The 19,784-nt window shown below is 26.0% G+C and overlaps 1 protein-coding gene across 1 annotated transcript in view; it reads right to left on the bottom strand.

The window, feature by feature from the left end:
• Nucleotides 1–19,784, bottom strand: part of LOC122524253 — a 30,921-nt gene extending 11,137 nt beyond the window's left edge. Inside the window, exons 1-2 of the mRNA XM_043646400.1 lie at nucleotides 18,459–19,784; nucleotides 18,142–18,329 (exon numbers count right to left, since the gene is read on the bottom strand). Coding sequence (XP_043502335.1) covers nucleotides 18,142–18,329; nucleotides 18,459–19,710 — 1,440 coding nt within the window. The 5' untranslated portion in view covers nucleotides 19,711–19,784. The remainder of the gene's footprint in view (nucleotides 1–18,141; nucleotides 18,330–18,458) is intronic.

Here is a 19,784-nt window from a genome sequence, read left to right as displayed (position 1 = left end):
TAAAATTTTGAAATAGGTTAGTCTTTGAGAAATTATAGCTTTGTGTACAGATCCTTTCTATGTTTTTAGAAAACTTATAAGTTTTAAATATTTAGGTCTTAAATCAGTTGTAGAGCTTTTCAAGAGCTTTAAAATGACAATTAACACATTTTAAAATTTTCGTGTTTTTTAGTAATTGAAGTTTTTGTGTACAGGTTCCTTCTTTATTTTAAAACCCTATATATTTTAAATACTTAAGTTTCAAATCTGGTTGTAGAGCATTGAAAAGCTTTAAAATGACCATGGGTGTATGATTTTAGAAATTGTTAGTTTTCGAGTAATTAAAGTTTTGTTTACAAAGTTCTTTTTCTTTTTTAGACACCCTATGTGTTTAAAATACTTTTGCTTAACATCATGTTGTTGGGCATTAAAAGAGCTATAATATGGATATTATAAATATTTTGAAATAGGTTAGTCTTTGAGAAATTATAGTTTATGTGTACAGATCCTTTCTATGTTTTTAGAAAACTTATAAGTTTTAAATATTTAGGTCTTAAATCAAGTTGTAGAGCTTTTCAAGAGCTTTAAAATGACAATATTAACACATTTTAAAATTTTCGTTTTTTCGAGTAATTGATGATTTGTTTACAGATTCCTTCTTATTTAAAAAACCCTATATATTTTAATACATAAGTTTTAAATTATATCGTAGAGCATTAAAAGAGCTTTAGAATGATCATGGTGTAACATTTTAGAATTTGTAAGCTTTCGAGTAATTAATGTTTTGTGTACAAAGTTCTTCTTCTTTTTTAGACACTCTATGTTTTAAATACTTTTTCTTAACATTATTTTATTGGGCATTAAAAAAGCTTAAAAATAGCTATTCTAAAACATTCTGAAAAAGGTTAGTCTGTGAGAAATTAAAGTTTATGTGTACAGCTTTTTCTTTTTTTTTTAAAACCTATGTATATTAAATACTTATGTTTAGCATAATTTTTTAGAGCATTATAAGAGCTTTAAAATTACAATATTAAAATATTTTAAAATTGCTATTTTTCGAGTAATTGAAGTTTTTGTATACATGTTCTTTCTTTATTTTTAATACCCTATATAATTTAAATAGTTAAGTTTGAAATCAGGTTGTAGAGCATTAAAGAGCTTTAAAATGACCATGTTATAACATTTTAAAATATGGTAGTTATTGAGTAATTAAAGTTTTCGTGTACAAAGTTCTCCTTTTTTTTTAGACACCTTATGTATTTTAAATACTTTTGCTTAACATAATGTTGTTAGGTTTTAAAAGAGCTTTAAAATTGCTATTTTAAATCATTTTAAAATTAGTGACTCTTTGGGAATTTAAAGTTTATGTGTACAGAATCATTTTTTTGTTTTGAAAAACTGTTAAGTTTAAAATACTTAAGTTTAACATAAGATTGTAGAGCATTTTAAGAGCTTTAAATTAACAATATTAACACTTTTTAATATTTTGTGTTTTCGAGTAATTGAAGTTTTTGTGTACAGATTCCTTCTTTTATTTAAAAAACACTATATATTTTAAATACTTCATTTGTAAATTAGATTGCAGAGCATTAAAAGAGCTTTAGAATGACCATGGTGTAACATTTTAGAATTTGTTAGTTTTCGAGTAATTAAAGCTTTGTGTACAAAGTTCTTCTTCTTTTTTAGACACCCTATGTATTTTAAATACTTTTGCTTAACATCATGTTATTAGGCATTAAAAAAGCATAAAAATGGCTGTTCTAAAACATTTTGAAATTAGTTACTGTTTGAGAAATTAAAGTTTATGTGTACAACTTCATTCTTTTTTTTGGTAATCTTTTAAGTTTTAAATACTAAAGTTTAGCATAAGATTGTAAAATATTTTAAGAGCTTTAAATTGACAATATTAACACATTTTAAAATTTTCGTGTTTTCGAGTAATTGAAGTTATTGTGTAGAGATTCCTTCTTTTTTTTTAAAAAACCCTATATATTTTTAATACTTAAGTTTTAAATCAGGTTTTAGAGCATTAAAAAAGCTTTAAAATGACCAAGTTATAACATTTTAGAATTTGTTAGTTTTCGAGATATTAACATTTTTTTGTACAAAGTACTTCTTTTTTATTAGACACCCTATGTATTTTAAATACTTTTAATTAACAGCATATTGTTGGGCATTAAGAGAGCTTAAAAATGGCTATTTTAAAACATTCTGAAAAAGGTTAGTCTGGGAGAAATTAAAGTTTATGTGTACAGCTTTTCTTTTTTTTTTTAAACCTATGTATATTAAATAATTATGTTTAGCATAAGATTTTAGAGCATTATAAGATCTTTAAAAATACAATATTAGAACATTTTAAAATTTGCTATTTTTCGAGTAATTGAAGTTTTTGTGTACATGTTCCTACTTTATTCTTAAAACACTATATAATTTAAATAGTTAAGTTTGAAATCAGGTTGTAGAGCATTAAAAGAGCTTTAAAATGACCATGTTATACCATTTTAAAATTTGTTAGTTTTCGAGTAATTAAAGTTTTTGTGTACAGATTCCTTCTTTATTTTAAAACCCTATATATTTAAATACTTAAGTTTTAAATCTGGTTGTAGAGCATTGAAAAAGCTTTAAAATGACCATGGTGTATGATTTTAGAAATTGTTAGTTTTCGAGTAATTAAAGTTTTGTTTACAAAGTTCTTTTTCTTTTTTAGACACCCTATGTGTTTAAAATACTTTTGCTTAACATCATGTTGTTGGGCATTAAAAGAGCTATAATATGGATATTATAAAATATTTTGAAATAGGTTAGTCTTTGAGAAATTATAGTTTTGTGTACAGATCCTTTCTATGTTTTTAGAAAACTTATAAGTTTTAAATATTTAGGTCTTAAATCAAGTTGTAGAGCTTTTCAAGAGCTTTAAAATGACAAATTTAACACATTTTAAAATTTTCGTTTTTTCGAGTAATTGATGATTTGTTACAGATTCCTTCTTATTTTAAAAAACCCTAGATATTTTAAATACATAAGTTTTAAATTATATCGTAGAGCATTAAAAGAGCTTTAGAATGATCATGGTGTAACATTTTAGAATTTGTAAGCTTTCGAGTAATTAATGTTTTGTGTACAAAGTTCTTCTTCTTTTTTAGACACTCTATGTATTTTAAATACTTTTTCTTAACATTATTTTATTGGGCATTAAAAAAGCTTAAAAATAGCTATTCTAAAACATTCTGAAAAAGGTTAGTCTGTGAGAAATTAAAGTTTATGTGTACAGCTTTTTCTTTTTTTTTTAAAACCTATGTATATTAAATACTTATGTTTAGCATAATTTTTTAGAGCATTATAAGAGCTTTAAAATTACAATATTAAAATATTTTAAAATTTGCTATTTTTCGAGTAATTGAAGTTTTTGTATACATGTTCTTTCTTTATTTTTAAAACCCTATATAATTTAAATAGTTAAGTTTGAAATCAGGTTGTAGAGCATTAAAAGAGCTTTAAAATGACCATGTTATAACATTTTAAAATATGGTAGTTATTGAGTAATTAAAGTTTTCGTGTACAAAGTTCTCCTTTTTTTTTAGACACCTTATGTATTTTAAATACTTTTGCTTAACATAATGTTGTTAGGTTTTAAAAGAGCTTTAAAATTGCTATTTTAAATCATTTTAAAATTAGTGACTCTTTGGGAATTTAAAGTTTATGTGTACAGAATCATTTTTTTGTTTTGAAAAACTGTTAAGTTTAAAATACTTAAGTTTAACATAAGATTGTAGAGCATTTTAAGAGCTTTAAATTAACAATATTAACACTTTTTAATATTTTGTGTTTTCGAGTAATTGAAGTTTTTGTGTACAGATTCCTTCTTTTATTTAAAAAACACTAATATTTAAATACTTCATTTGTAAATTAGATTGCAGAGCATTAAAAGAGCTTTAGAATGACCATGGTGTAACATTTAGAATTTGTTAGTTTTCGAGTAATTAAAGCTTTGTGTACAAAGTTCTTCTTCTTTTTTAGACATCCTATGTATTTTAAATACTTTTGCTTAACATCATGTTATTAGTCTTTAAAAAGCTTAAAAATGGCTGTTCTAAAACTTTTTGAAATTAGTTACTGTTGAGATATTAAAGTTTATGTGTACAACTTCTTTCTTTTTTTGGTAACCTTTTAGGTTTAAATTCTAAAGTTTAACATAAGATTGTAGATTATTTTAAGAGCTTTAAATTGACAATATTAAACATTTCAAAATTTTCGTGTTTTCGAGTAATTGAAGTTATTGTGTAGAGATTCCTTCTTTTTTTTTAAAAAACCCTATATATTTAATACTTAAGTTTTAAATCAGGTTTTTGAGCATTAAAAAAGCTTTAAAATGACTAAGTTATAACATTTAGAATTTGTTAGTTTTCGAGATATTAACATTTTTTGTACAAAGTACTTCTTTTTTATTAGACCCCTATGTATTTTAAATACTTTTAATTAACAGCATGTTGTTGGGCATTAAGAGAGCTTAAAAATGGCTATTTTAAACATTCTGAAAAAGGTTAGTCTGGGAGAAATTAAAGTTTATGTGTACAGCATTTCTTTTTTTTTTAAACCTATGTATATTAAATAATTATGTTTAGCATAAGATTTTAGAGCATTATAAGATCTTTAAAAATACAATATTAGAACATTTTAAAATTTGCTATTTTTCGAGTAATTGAAGTTTTTGTGTACATGTTCCTACTTTATTCTTAAAACACTATAATTTAAATAGTTAAGTTTGAAATCAGGTTGTAGAGCATTAAAAGAGCTTTAAAATGACCATGTTATACCATTTAAATTTGTTAGTTTTCGAGTAATTAAAGTTTTTGTGTACAGATTCCTTATTTTTTTTAAAAACCCTATATATTATAAATACTTTTGCTTAACATCTTGTTGTTGGGCATTAAAAGAGCTATAATATGGATATTATAAAATATTTTGAAAATAGGTTAGTCTTTGAGAAATTATAGTTTATGTGTACAGATCCTTTCTATGTTTTTAGAAAACTTATAAGTTTTAAATATTTAGGTCTTAAATCAAGTTGTAGAGCTTTTCAAGAGCTTTAAAATGACAATATTAACACATTTAAATAAATTTTCGTTTTTTCGAGTAATTGATGATTTGTTTACAGATTCCTTCTTATTTTAAAAAACCCTATATATTTTAAATACATAAGTTTTAAATTATATCGTAGACATAAAAGAGCTTTAGAATGATCATGGTGTAACATTTTAGAATTTGTAAGCTTTCGAGTATTAATGTTTTGTGTACAAAGTTCTTCTTCTTTTTAGACACTCTATGTATTTTAATACTTTTTCTTAACATTATTTTATTGGGCATTAAAAAGCTTAAAAATAGCTATTCTAAAACATTCTGAAAAAGGTTAGTCTGTGAGAAATTAAAGTTTATGTGTAGAGCTTTTTCTTTTTTTTTAAAACCTATGTATATTAAATACTTATGTTTAGGTTTTTTAGAGCATTATAAGAGCTTAAAATTACAATATTAAAAATTTTAAAATTGCTATTTTTCGAGTAATTGAAGTTTTGTATACAGTTCTTTCTTTTTTTTAATACCCTATTAATTTAAATAGTTAGTTTGAAATCAGGTTGTAGAGCATTAAAGAGCTTTAAAATGACCATTTATAACATTTTAAAATATGGTAGTATTGAGTAATTAAGTTTTCGTGTACAAAGTTTCTCCTTTTTTTTAGACACCTTATGATTTTAAATACTTTTGCTTAACATATGTTGTTAGGTTTTAAAAGAGCTTTAAAATTGCTATTTTAAATCATTTTAAAATTAGTGACTCTTTGGGAATTTAAAGTTTTGTGTACAGAATCATTTTTTTTTAAAAACTGTTAAGTTTAAAATACTTAAGTTTAACATAAGATTGCAGAGCATTTAGCTTTAAATTAACATATTAACACTTTTTAATATTTTGTGTTTTCGAGTAATTGAAGTTTTGTGTACAGATTCCTTCTTTTTTTAAAAAACACTATGTATTTTAAATACTTCATTTGTAACATTAGAGTGCAGAGCATTAAAAGAGCTTTAGAAACCATGGCTGTTCTAACATTTAGAATTTGTTAGTTTTCGAGTATTAAAGCTTTGTGTACAAAGTTCTTCTTTTTTTTGTAACCTTTTAGGTTTTAAATTCTAAAGTTTTAACATAAGATTGTAGATATTTAAGAGCTTTAAATTGTTAAAATTTTTCAAAATTAGTTGTTTGAGTAATTGAAGTTATTGTGTGAGATTCCTTCTTTTTTTTTTAAAAAACCCTATATATTTTTAATACTTAAGTTTTAAATCAGGTTTTTGAGCATTAAAAAAGCTTTAAATGACTAAGTTATAACATTTTAGAATTTGTTAGTTTTCGAGATATTAACATTTTTTTTGTACAAAGTACTTCTTTTTTATTAGACACCCTATGTATTTTAAATACTTTTAATTAACAGCATGTTGTTGGGCATTAGAGAGCTTAAAAATGGCTATTTTAAAACATTCTGAAAAAGGTTAGTCGGGAGAAATTAAAGTTAGGTGTACAGCATTTCTTTTTTTTTTTAAACCTATGTATATTAAATAATTATGTTTAGCATAAGATTTTAGAGCATTATAAGATCTTTAAAAATACAATATTAGAACATTTTAAAATTTGCTATTTTTCGAGTAATTGAAGTTTTTGTGTACATGTTCCTACTTTATTCTTAAAACACTATATAATTTAAAAGTTAAGTTTGAAATCAGGTTGTTAGAGCATTAAAAGAGCTTTAAAATGACCATGTTATTACCATTTTAAAATTTGTTAGTTTCGAGTAATTAAAGTTTTTGTGTACAGATTCCTTATTTTTTTTTAAAAACCCTAGATATTATAAATACTTTTGCTTAACATCTTGTTGTTGGGCATTAAAAGAGCTATAATATGGATATTATAAAATATTTTGAAATAGGTTAGTCTTTGAGAAATTATAGTTTATGTGTACAGATCCTTTCTATGTTTTAGAAAACTTATAAGTTTTAAATATTTAGGTCTTAAATCAAGTTGTAGAGCTTTTCAAGAGCTTTAAAATGAAATATTTACACATTTTAAATTTTCGTGTTTTTTAGTAATTGAAGTTTGTGTGTACAGGTTCCTTCTTTATTTAAAACCCTATATTTTTAAATACTTAAGTTTCAAAATCTGGTTGTAGAGCATTGAAAAAGCTTTAAAATGACCATGGTGTATGATTTTAGAAATTGTTAGTTTTCGAGTAATTAAAGTTTTGTTTACAAAGTTCTTTTTCTTTTTTAGACACCCTATGTGTTTAAAATACTTTTGCTTAACATCATGTTGTTGGGCATTAAAAGAGCTATAATATGGATTATAAAATATTTTGAAATAGGTTAGTCTTTGAGAAATTATAGTTTATGTGTACAGATCCTTTCTATGTTTTTAGAAACTGATAAGTTTTAAATATTTAGGTCTTAAATCAAGTTGTAGAGCTTTTCAAGAGCTTTAAAATGACAATATTAACACATTTTAAAATTTTCGTTTTTTCGAGTAATTGATGATTTTGTTTACAGATTCCTTCTTATTTTAAAAAACCCTATATATTTTAAATACATAAGTTTTAAATTATATCGTAGAGCATTAAAAGAGCTTTAGAATGATCATGGTGTAACATTTTAGAATTTGTAAGCTTTCGAGTAATTAATGTTTTGTGTACAGAGTTCTTCTTCTTTTTTAGACACTCTATGTATTTTAAATACTTTTTCTTAACATTATTTTATTGGGCATTAAAAAAGCTTAAAAATAGCTATTCTAAAACATTCTGAAAAAGGTTAGTCTGTGAGAAATTAAAGTTATGTGTACAGCTTTTTCTTTTTTTTTTAAAACCTATGTATATTAAAATACTTATGTTTAGCATAATTTTTTAGAGCATTATAAGAGCTTTAAAATTACATATTAAAATATTTTAAAATTTGCTATTTTTCGAGTAATTGAAGTTTTGTATACATGTTCTTTCTTTATTTTTAAAACCCTATATAATTTAAATAGTTAAGTTTGAAATCAGGTTGTAGAGCATTAAAAGAGCTTTAAAATGACCATGTTATAACATTTTAAAATTTTGTAGTTTTGAGTAATTAAAGTTTTTTGTGTACAGATTCCTTATTTTTTTTTAAAACCCTATATATTTTGAATACTTTTGCTTAAAATCATGTTGTTAGTCATTAAAGAGCTTTAAAATTGCTATTTTAAATCATTTTAAAATTAGTGACTTTTGGGAAATTAAGTTTATGTATACACCTTTTTTCTTTTTTTTGTTAACCTTTTAGATTTTAAATACTAAAGTTTAGCATAAGATTGTAGAGTATTTTAAGAGCATTAAAATGACAATATTATAACATTTTAAAATTTACTATTTTTCGAGTAATTAAAGTTTTTGTGTACAGGTTCCTTCTTTTTTTTTTTAATCCCTATATATTTTAAATACTTAAGTTTTAAATCAGGTTTTAGAGCATTGAAAGAGCTTTAAGATGACCATGTATTACTATTTTAAAATTTGTTGGTTTTCGAGTAATTAAAGTTTTCGTGTACAAAGTTCTTTTTTTTTTTTAGACACCTTATGTATTTTAAATACTTTTGCTTATCATCATGTTGTTAGGCATTAAAAGAGCTTTAAAATTGCTATTTTAAATCATTTTAAAATAAGTGACTATTTGGGAAATTAAAGTTTATGTATATAACTTCTTTCTTTTTTTTGGTAAAATTTTAAGTTTTAAATACTTAAGTATAGCATAAGATTGTAGAGCATTTTAAGCGCTTTAAAATGACAATATTAACACATTTAAAAAATTTCGTGTTTTCGTGTAATTGAAGTTTTTGTGTACAGGTTCCTTCTTTATTTTAAAACCCTATATATTTTAAATACTTAAGTTTTAAATCAGGTTGTAGAGCATTGAAAAAGCTTTAAAATGACCATGGTGTATGATTTTAGAAATTGTTAGTTTTCGAGTAATTAAAATTTTGTTTACAAAATTCTTCTTCTTTTTTAGACACCCTATGTATTTTAAATACTTTTGCTTAACATCATGTTGTTGGGCATTAAAAGAGCTATAAAATGGATTTTTTAAAATATTCTGAAAAAGGTTAGTCTTTGAGAAATTATAGTTTATGTGTACAGATCCTTTCTAAGTTTTTAGAAAACTTATAAGTTTTAAATATTTAGGTTTTAAATCAAGTTGTAGAGCTTTTCAAGAGCTTTAAAATGACAATACTAACACATTTTAAAATTTTCGTTTTTTCGAGTAATTGATGACTTTGTTTACAGATTCCTTCTTATTTTAAAAAACCCTATATATTTTAAATACATAAGTTTTAAATTAGATCGTAGAGCATTAAAAGAGCTTTAGAATGATCATGGTGTAACATTTTAGAATCTGTAAGCTTTCGAGTAATTAAAGTTTTGTGTACAAAGTTCTTCTTCTTTTTTAGACACTCTATGTATTTTTAATACTTTTTCTTAACATTATTTTATTGGGCATTAAAAAAACTTAAAAATAGCTATTCTAAAACATTTTGAATAATGTTAGTCTTTGAGAATATAAGTTTGTGTACAGCTTTTTCTTTTCTTTTTTAAAAACCTATGTATATTAAATACTTATGTTTAGCATAAGATTTTAGAGCATTATAATAGCTTTAAAATGAACATGTTATAACATTTTAAAGTTTGTTGATTTTTGAGTAAATAATGTTTATGTGTACAAAGTTCTTCTTCTTTTTTAGACACCTTATGTATTTTAAATACTTTTGCTTAACATAATGTTGTTAGGTTTTAAAAGAGCTTTAAAATTGCTATTTTAAATCATTTTAAAATTAGTGACTCTTTGGGAATTTAAAGTTTATGTGTACAGAATCATTTTTTGTTTGAAAAACTGTTAAGTTTAAATACTTAAGTTTAACCTAAGATTGTAGAGCATTTTAAGAGCTTTAAATTAAAATATTCAACACCTTTTAATATTTTGTGTTTTCGAGTAATTGAAGTTTTTGTGTACAGATTCCTTCTTTTATTTAAAAAAACTATATATTTTAAATACTTCATTTGTAAATTAGATTGCAGAGCATTAAAATAGCTTTAGAATGACCATGGTGTAACATTTTAGAATTTGTTAGTTTTCGAGTAATTAAGCTTTGTGTACAAAGTTCTTCTTCTTTTTTAGACATCCTATGTATTTTAAATACTTTTGCTTAACATCATGTTATTAGTCTTTAAAAAAGCTTAAAACTGGCTGTTCTAAAACTTTTTGAAATTAGTTACTGTTTGAGATATTAAAGTTTATGTGTACAACTTCTTTCTTTTTTTTGGTAACCTTTTAGGTTTTAAATTCTAAAGTTTAACATAAGATTGTAGATTATTTTAAGAGCTTTAAATTGACAATATTAACACATTTCAAAATTTTCGTGTTTTCGAGTAATTGAAGTTATTGTGTAGAGATTCCTTCTTTTTTTTAAAAAACCCTATATATTTTTAATACTTAAGTTTTAAATCAGGTTTTTGAGCATTAAAAAGCTTTAAAATGACTAAGTTATAACATTTTAGAATTTGTTAGTTTTCAAAATATTAACATTTTTTTGTACAAAGTACTTCTTTTTATTAGACACCTTATGTATTTTAAATACTTTTAATTACAGCATGTTGTTGGGCATTAAGAGAGCTTAAAATGGCTATTTTAAACATCTGAAAAAGGTTAGTCTGGGAGAAATTAAAGTTTATGTGTACAGCATTTCTTTTTTTTTTTAAACCTATGTATATTAAATATTATGTTTAGCATAAGATTTTAGAGCATTATAAGATCTTTAAAAATACAATATTAGAACATTTTAAAATTTGCTATTTTTCGAGTAATTGAAGTTTTTGTGTACATGTTCCTACTTTATTCTTAAAACACTATATAATTTAAATAGTTAAGTTTGAAACCAGGTTGTAGAGCATTAAAAGAGCTTTAAAATGACCATGTTATAACATTTTAAAATGGTAGTTTTTGAGTAATTAAAGTTTTTGTGTACAGATTCCTTATTTTTTTAAAAACCCTATATTATAAATACTTTTGCTTAAAATCATGTTGTTGGGCATTAAAAGAGCCTTAAAATTGCTATTTTATATCATTTTAAAATTAGTGACTCTTTGGGAATTTAAAGTTTATGTGTACAGAATCATTTTTTTGTTTTGAAAAACTGTAAGTTTTAAATACTTAAGTTTAACATAAGATTGTAGAGCATTTTAAGCTTTAAATTAACAATATTAACACTTTTTAATATTTTGTGTTTTCGAGTAATTGAAGTTTTTGTGTACAGATTCCTTCTTTATTTAAAAAACACTATATATTTTTAATACTTAAGTTTTAAATCAGGTTGTAGAGCATTGAAAAAGCTTTAAAATGACCATGGTGTATGATTTTAGAAATGTTAGTTTTCGAGTAATTAAAAATTTTGTTTACAAATTCTTCTTCTTTTTAGACACCCTATATATTTTAAATACTTTTGCTTAACATCATGTTGGGAATTAAAAGAGCTATAAAATGGATTTTTTAAAAATTCTGAAAAAGGTTAGTCTTTGAGAAATTATAGTTTATGTGTACAACTTCTTTCTTTTTTTTGGTAACCTTTTAGGTTTTAAATTCTAAAGTTTAACATAAGATTGTAGATTATTTTAAGAGCTTTAAATTGACAATATTAACACATTTCAAAATTTTTCGTGTTTTCGAGTAATTGAAGTTTTTGTGTACAGATTCCTTCTTTTTTTTTAAAAACCCTATATATTTTAAATACTTAAGTTTTAATCAGGTTTTTGAGCATTAAAAAAGCTTTAAAATGACTAAGTTATAACATTTTAGAATTTGTTAGTTTTCGAGATATTAACATTTTTTTGTACAAAGTACTTCTTTTTTATTAGACACCCTATGTATTTTAAATACTTTTAATTAACAGCATGTTGTTGGGCATTAAGAGAGCTTAAAAATGGCTATTTTAAAACATTCTGAAAAAGGTTAGTCTGGGAGAAATTAAAGTTTATGTGTACAGCATTTCTTTTTTTTTTTAAACCTATGTATATTAAATAATTATGTTTAGCATAAGATTTTAGAGCATTATAAGATCTTTAAAAATACAATATTAGAACATTTTAAAATTTGCTATTTTTCGAGTAATTGAAGTTTTTGTGTACATGTTCCTACTTTATTCTTAAAACACTATATAATTTAAATACTTAAGTTTTAAATCAGGTTGTAGAGCATTAAAAGAGCTTTAAAATGACCATGTTATAACATTTTAAAATTTGTTAGTTTTCGAGTAATTAAAGTTTTTGTGTACAGATTCCTTATTTTTTTTTAAAAACCCTATATATTTTAAATACTTTTGCTCAACATCTTGTTGTTGGGCATTAAAAGAGCTATAATATGGATATTATAAAATATTTTGAAATAGGTTAGTCTTTGAGAAATTATAGTTTATGTGTACAGATCCTTTCTTCTTTTTTAGAAAACCTATAAGTTTTAAATATTTATGTTTTAAATCAAGTTGTAGAGCATTTCAAGAGCTTTAAAATGACAATATTAACTCATTTTAAAATTTTCGTGTTTTTTAGTAATTGAAGTTTTTGTGTACAGGTTCCTTCTTTATTTTAAAACCCTATATATTTTAAATACTTAAGTTTCAAATCTGGTTGTAGAGCATTGAAAAAGCTTTAAAATGACCATGGTGTATGATTTTAGAAATTGTTAGTTTTCGAGTAATTAAAGTTTTGTTTACAAAGTTCTTTTTCTTTTTTAGACACCCTATGTATTTAAAATACTTTTGCTTAACATCATGTTGTTGGGCATTAAAAGAGCTATAATATGGATATTTTAAAATATTTTGAAATAGGTTAGTCTTTGAGAAATTATAGTTTATGTGTACAGATCCTTTCTATGTTTTTAGAAAACTTATAAGTTTTAAATATTTAGGTTTTAAATCAAGTTGTAGAGCTTTTCAAGAGCTTTAAAATGACAATATTAACACATTTTAAAATTTTCGTTTTTTCGAGTAATTGATGATTTTGTTTACAGATTCCTTCTTATTTTAAAAAACCCTATATATTTTAAATACATAAGTTTTAAATTAGATCGTAGAGCATTAAAAGAGCTTTAGAATGATCATGGTGTAACATTTTAGAATTTGTAAGCTTTCGAGTAATTAATGTTTTGTGTACAAAGTTCTTCTTCTTTTTTAGACACTCTATGTATTTTAAATACTTTTTTTTAACATTATTTTATTGGGCATTAAAAAGCTTAAAAATAGCTATTCTAAAACATTTTGAAAATGTTAGTCTTTGAGAATATAAAGTTTAAGTGTACAGCTTTTTCTTTTTTTTTTTTAAAACCTATGTATATTAAATACTTATGTTTGGCATAAGATTTTAGAGCATTATAATAGCTTTAAAATGAACATGTTATAACATTTTAAAGTGAGTTGATTTTTGAGTAAATAATGTTTATGTGTACAAAGTTCTTCTTCTTTTTTAGACACCCTATCTATTTTAAATACTTTTGCTTAAAATCATGTTGTTGGGCATTAAAAGAGCCTTAAAATTGCTATTTTAAATCATTTTAAAATTAGTGACTATTTGGGAAATTAAAGTTTATGTATTTAACCTCTTTCTTTTGTTTGGTAAACTTTTAAGTTTAAAATACTTAAGTTTAAACTAAGATTGTAGAGCATTTTAAGAGCTTTAAAATGACAATATTAACACATTTAAAAATTTTCGTTTTTTCGAGTATTTGATGATTTTGTTTACAGATTCCTTCTTATTTTAAAAAACCCTATATATTTTAAATACATAAGTTTTAAATTAGATCGTAGAGCATTAAAAGAGCTTTAGAATGATCACGGTGTAACATTTTAGAATTTGTAAGCTTTCGAGTAATTAAAGTTTTGTGTACAAAGTTCTTCTTCTTTTTTGGACACTCTATGTATTTTAAATACTTTTTCTTAACATTATTTTATTGGGCATTAAAAAAGCCTAAAAATAGCTATTATAAAACATTCTAAAAAAGGTTAGACTGTGAGAAATTAAAGTTTATGTGTACAGCTTTTTCTTTTTTTTTTAAAACCTATGTATATTAAATACTTATGTTTAGCATAATTTTTTAGCGCATTATAAGAGCTTTAAAATTACAATATTAAAATTTTTTAAAATTTGCTATTTTTCGAGTAATTGAAGTTTTTGTATACATGTTCTTTCTTTATTTTTAAAACCCTATATAATTTAAATAGTTAAGTTTGAAATCAGGTTGTAGAGCATTAAAAGAGCTTTAAAATGACCATGTTATAACATTTAAAAATATGGTCGTTATTGAGTAATTAAAGTTTTTGTGTACAGATTCCTTATTTATTTTTAAAAACCCTATATATTTTAAATACTTTTGCTTAAAATCATGTTGTTGGGCATTAAAAGAGCCTTAAAACTGCTATTTTAAATCATTTTAAAATTAGTGACTATTTGGAAAATTAAAGTTTATGTATACACCTTTTTTCTTTTTTTTGTTAACCTTTTAGATTTTAAATACTAAAGTTTAGCATAAGATTTTAGAGTATTTTAAGAGCATTAAAATGACAATATTATAACATTTTAAAATTTGCTATTTTTCGAGTAATTAAAGTTTTTGTGTACAGGTTCCTTCTTTTTTTTTTTAATCCCTATATATTTTAAATACTTTTGCTTAAAATCATGTTGTTGGGCATTTTAAGAGCCTTAAAACTGCTATTTTAAATCATTTTAAAATTAGTGACTATTGGAAAATTAAAGTTTATGTATACACCTTTTTTCTTTTTTTGTTAACCTTTCAGATTTTAAATACTAAAGTTTAGCATAATTTTTTAGAGCATTATAAGAGCTTTAAAATTACAATATTAAAATATTTTAAAATTTGCTATTTTTCGAGTAATTGAAGTTTTTGTATACATGTTCTTTCTTTATTTTTAAAACCCTATATAATTTAAATAGTTAAGTTTGAAATCAGGTTTTAGAGCATTAAAAAAGCATTAAAACGACCATGTTATAACATTTTAGAATATGTTAGTTTTCGAGTTATTAACGTTTTTGTGTATAAAGTACTTCTTTTCTATTAGACCCTATGTATTTTAAATACTTTTGCTTAACATCATGTTATTGGGCTATAAAAAAGCTTAAAAATAGCTATTTAAAAACATTTTGAAAAATGTTAGTCTTTTAGAAATTAAAGTTTATGCGTACAGCTATTTCTTTTTTTTTTTAAACCTATATATAATAAATACTTATGTTTAGAATAAGATTTTGGAGCATTATAAGAGCTTTAAAATTACAATATTAAAACATTTTAAAATTTGCTATTTTTAGAGTAATTAAGGTTTTGTGTACAGGTTTCTTCTTCATTTTTAAAACCCTATATAATTTAAATAGTTAAGTTTGAAATCAGGTTGTAGAGCATTAAAAGAGCTTTAAAATGACCATGTTATAACATTTTAAAACATGGTAGTTATTGAGTAATTAAGGTTTTTGTGTACAGATTCCTTATTTTTTTTTAAAAACCCTATATATTTTAAATACTTTTGCTTAAAATCATGTTGTTTGGCATTAAAAGAGCCTTAAAACTGCTATTTTAAATCATTTTAAAATTAGTGACTATTTGGAAAATTAAAGTTTATGTATACACCTTTTTTCTTTTTTTTGGTAACCTTTTAGATTTTAAATACTAAAGTTTAGCATAAGATTGTAGAGTATTTTAAGAGCATTAAATTGACAATATTAACACGTTTTTAAAATTTCGTGTTTTCGAGTAATTGAAGTTATTGTGAAAAGATTCCTTCTTTTTTTTAAAAAACCCTATATATTTTTAATACTTAAGTTTTAAATCAGGTTTTTGAGCATTAAAAAAGCTTTAAAATGACTAAGTTATTACATTTTAGAATTTGTCAGTTTTCGAGATATTAACATTTTTTTGTACAAAGTACTTCTTTTTTATTAGACACCCTATGTATTTTAAATACTTTTAATTAACAGCATGTTGTTGGGCATTAAGAGAGCTTAAAAATGGCTATTTTAAAACATTCTTAAAAATGTTAGTCTGTGAGAAATTAAAGTTTATGCGTACAGCTATTTCTTTTTTTTTTTAAACCTATGTATAATAAATACTTTTGTTTAGCATAAGATTTTAGAGCATTATAAGAGCTTTAAAATGACAATATTATAACATTCTAAAATTTGCTATTTTTCGAGTAATTAAAGATTTTGTGTACAGGTTCCTTCTTTATTTTTTTAAACCCTATATATTTTAAATACTTAAGTTTTAAATCAGGTTTTAGAGCATTGAAAGAGCTTTAAGATGACCATGTTATACTATTTTAAAATTTGTTGGTTTTCGAGTAATTAAAGTTTTCGTGTACAAAGTTCTTTTTTTTTTTAGACACCTTATGTATTTTAAATACTTTTGCTTATCATCATGTTGTTAGGCATTAAAAGAGCTTTAAAATTGCTATTTTAAATCATTTTAAATTAAGTGACTATTTGGGAAATTAAAGTTTATGTATGTAAACTCCCAACACATAAGAACATAAGATTAACTAACTCATAAGAACATAAGAACATAAGATTAACTAACTGCTACCTCCTACCACTCAGCACATAAGAACATAAGATTAACTAACTACTACTTCCTACTTCCACCCGTATTGTCCGACTGCCCCTTTTTACTTTTCCATCGAACAACGGAACATCGGCCCCCCTCCATGGGTGACGCATACAGCCTCGGTTCCCTACACTTAATCTTAAGAACGCCGATATCCTAAATAAACATCCGCACGCACACCTGTGCAGGCGCCAAAGTGCACGAACCTGCATGAGACGTTAACAATCGGCCAGTCCGTACGGTGACCGCCCTCGGTCACTAGACCATCACACATACATAAAGGCGCAACGTAAAATGAACATGAACATAAGGTTAATACATACATAAAAGTACATGAATACAAACATAAGAATACAATCAAAAATTAACACATAAATAAAAGTAATAATCTGAAAGAATAAAAATATAAGATGATCCATACATAAGAAATACAATTACAAATAACCACAAACGCAAGGCTAGTATAAATGGTCTTAAAAATGCTGATATAAAAGGGTCTAAAGATTAAATAAGCGCATACATAAGAAATAAAATCACTCGGATACAATATTTTTCTCTCCCTTTTCTTTTTTTTTTTTTTTTTTTCTTTCCGATCTAATCAATAACTAAAATAATATTCATTCTTACAAACATGAAGCGAGATGCGATTTCGGTGATAATCTTAAAAAGGAAATGAAATGAAACATAATACAATTGGATTTTAATCGTAAGGATAAAATACACTAAATATAAACTTTTAACTGTCGGTACACTATCTTTAAAGGAAATAAAATGAAATGAAACATAATTGAGTTTTAATCATAAGGATAAAGTATAAATATAAACTCGAGATTGTTCTCTTTTCTCTCTATTCTTTGGCCTGTTCTGTTCCTCGCCAGGGACGCATGTTACAATATTCCCATGTTCCCTGATACGGTCTTTGAGATATTTGGAAGCCTCTTATATCGGCAACTACATATCTATCGTTTCGTAATTTCTTTATAACTTCGTACGGACCCCTAAATTTTGGTATCAGTTTTTTTCCAATCCCTACAGTGCTATCAAAATTCCTTACCACCACATAATCACCGACATTAAATTCTGACCGTATCTTATGATGGCGTTTATCATAATACCTCTTGTTATAATTTTGCTTCTCAGCCATTCTATCTTCTGCCTTATTCCTAATTGCTTTTAAATCGCGTTCGCTTATTGTGACTTTATTTAACGCGCGGTAATCGACGCACATCCTATTCTTACCGTTTTTCTTTTTAACTAACACAATAGGGGACGCGTAATCCGACTCGCTCGGTCGAATTATACCCCTTTCTAGTAAATCTCCTATTATTTCTCGAACTTGGTTTTTCTCGACAAACGATAAGCGACGGAGAGATAAATGAAATGGCTTATGCTCTTGTAATGTTAATTTCGGCTCCATGCTTATTCTAGGTTTTTCCGGACGAGGTGCATCTAAGTAATTTACCTTTAAGATTTCCTTTAATTCATTTTGTTTTTTCACCGCGATTTCGGGATTAATGTCTAATTCGGTAATTCGATTATCGGTGGAATCATCTATTTCTATATTCATAATCTGATCTATCACTACCTCTTCTTCGGAGCGCTTATCTTTTCTGCTAAAAACTAATCCACATCTTTTTAATGCGTCGCGACCTAAAATAACGGAGTTCATCATTGTAGTATCCGGTACTACCAACAGACGAGTGTCAACCCTTTCGCCGTCATCTAATTTTAAACTAACTTGTATCGAGCCGTGTACTTGCAGACGACTATGATTAATACCATAATATTCACTTCCGAGTTCCGGCGCAGGGTCGATCGGTCCCATCACTAACCCTTTCTTTATGAAACTCACGGGACTGCCGGAATCCAATAAGGTGTCTAAAACTAAGATGTAGTGTGTATTGCCTGAATCGACATCATAAGTTATCTTCCTGATGTAGTCGTCATCGGTGGTCACGTTCCTGGTGACGCTGTGGACCTCGCCACCCTTCTCCGGGCATTCCGGTCTAAGATGTCCATGTCTACCGCACTTGTAGCAGCTGCCTCTTTCCCTCTTCGGACGGGGGCAGTTCCCCGCAAAATGTCCTGTCTCTCCACAGTTGAAGCATCTGGCATAATTTTCCTCCGACGGCCTCTTATGGTCGATCGGTTTTCTTTTTCCTTCTCCCGTCGGCCGCCGATGAAGCGTCTCCCTCGGTGCCGACACACTTGCGAATGCTGTTATCATAGATTCCAACGATGCATAACATTGCACCTTGGCCTGAGTGCGTAACTCCTGGCTTGGGATACCGTCGATCACGTAGCTAATTATTTCTTTTTCATCAATCGGGATGCGATTAGCTAATGTCACCTTGTCATGCACATAATCCGTAAAACTCTCGGTAGGCTTCCACACTCTCGCCTCGAGTTTGCGCCGTAAAATTAGGGGATCAACTTGCTGCCCAAACATCTTCCTAAGCTCGCGCAAAAGGTCGTTGCTACTCAAATCAACGCAATCCACTCGCGAGTGATACCATTTTAAGGCCTTTCCTCTTAGTCGGCTACAAACTAGGGCCTTAGAACTAGGTGCATCCAGATCGTAACTGGCAAGCAGTCCTTTGACCTGCTTCTCCCATCGGTCGAATTCGATATCACTGCCGTCGAATTCACCGATTAACTCCTTAATATCTTGCCACTTCTTCACCCTGGATCTTTCCGTTTCACTTATCACTGACTGAGGCGTCCTTCTTAAAAATTCCAACTCCCTACGTAAGAGATCAGCTTCTCGCTCAGCTAAATCCCGTGCCCGCCGTAACAATTCCATTTCCGTAGATGCGGGGTTAGGGGGTGGTACGTAATTCAAACCTTGTACCGACATGACTTCGGTCTGCTCGTCCGATTCTTCACAAGTGCCTCCCGACGTTAAACATAAATCTGCAGCAGGCGTTCCTGCCTCTAATAACCGCTTAACCAACTCGGTCTTATTTCCGGTCGTACTTAAATTCTTTGCACTGAGCATGTCCTTAAGCTGGTTCACTTTCAGTGTACTCATCTTAATGTTTTCGTCCAGTATCCTTTGATCCCGAATTCACTAACAGACCTCTAATTCACACACGACGCGTAACA

The sequence above is a fragment of the Polistes fuscatus genome, unplaced genomic scaffold (assembly GCF_010416935.1).
Source record: "Polistes fuscatus isolate 324 unplaced genomic scaffold, CU_Pfus_HIC Scaffold7, whole genome shotgun sequence".
NCBI classification, from domain to species: Eukaryota; Metazoa; Arthropoda; class Insecta; order Hymenoptera; family Vespidae; genus Polistes; species Polistes fuscatus.
Note: the sequence above shows the minus strand (reverse complement) of the source record. Positions and strands in the feature narration are given on the sequence as shown.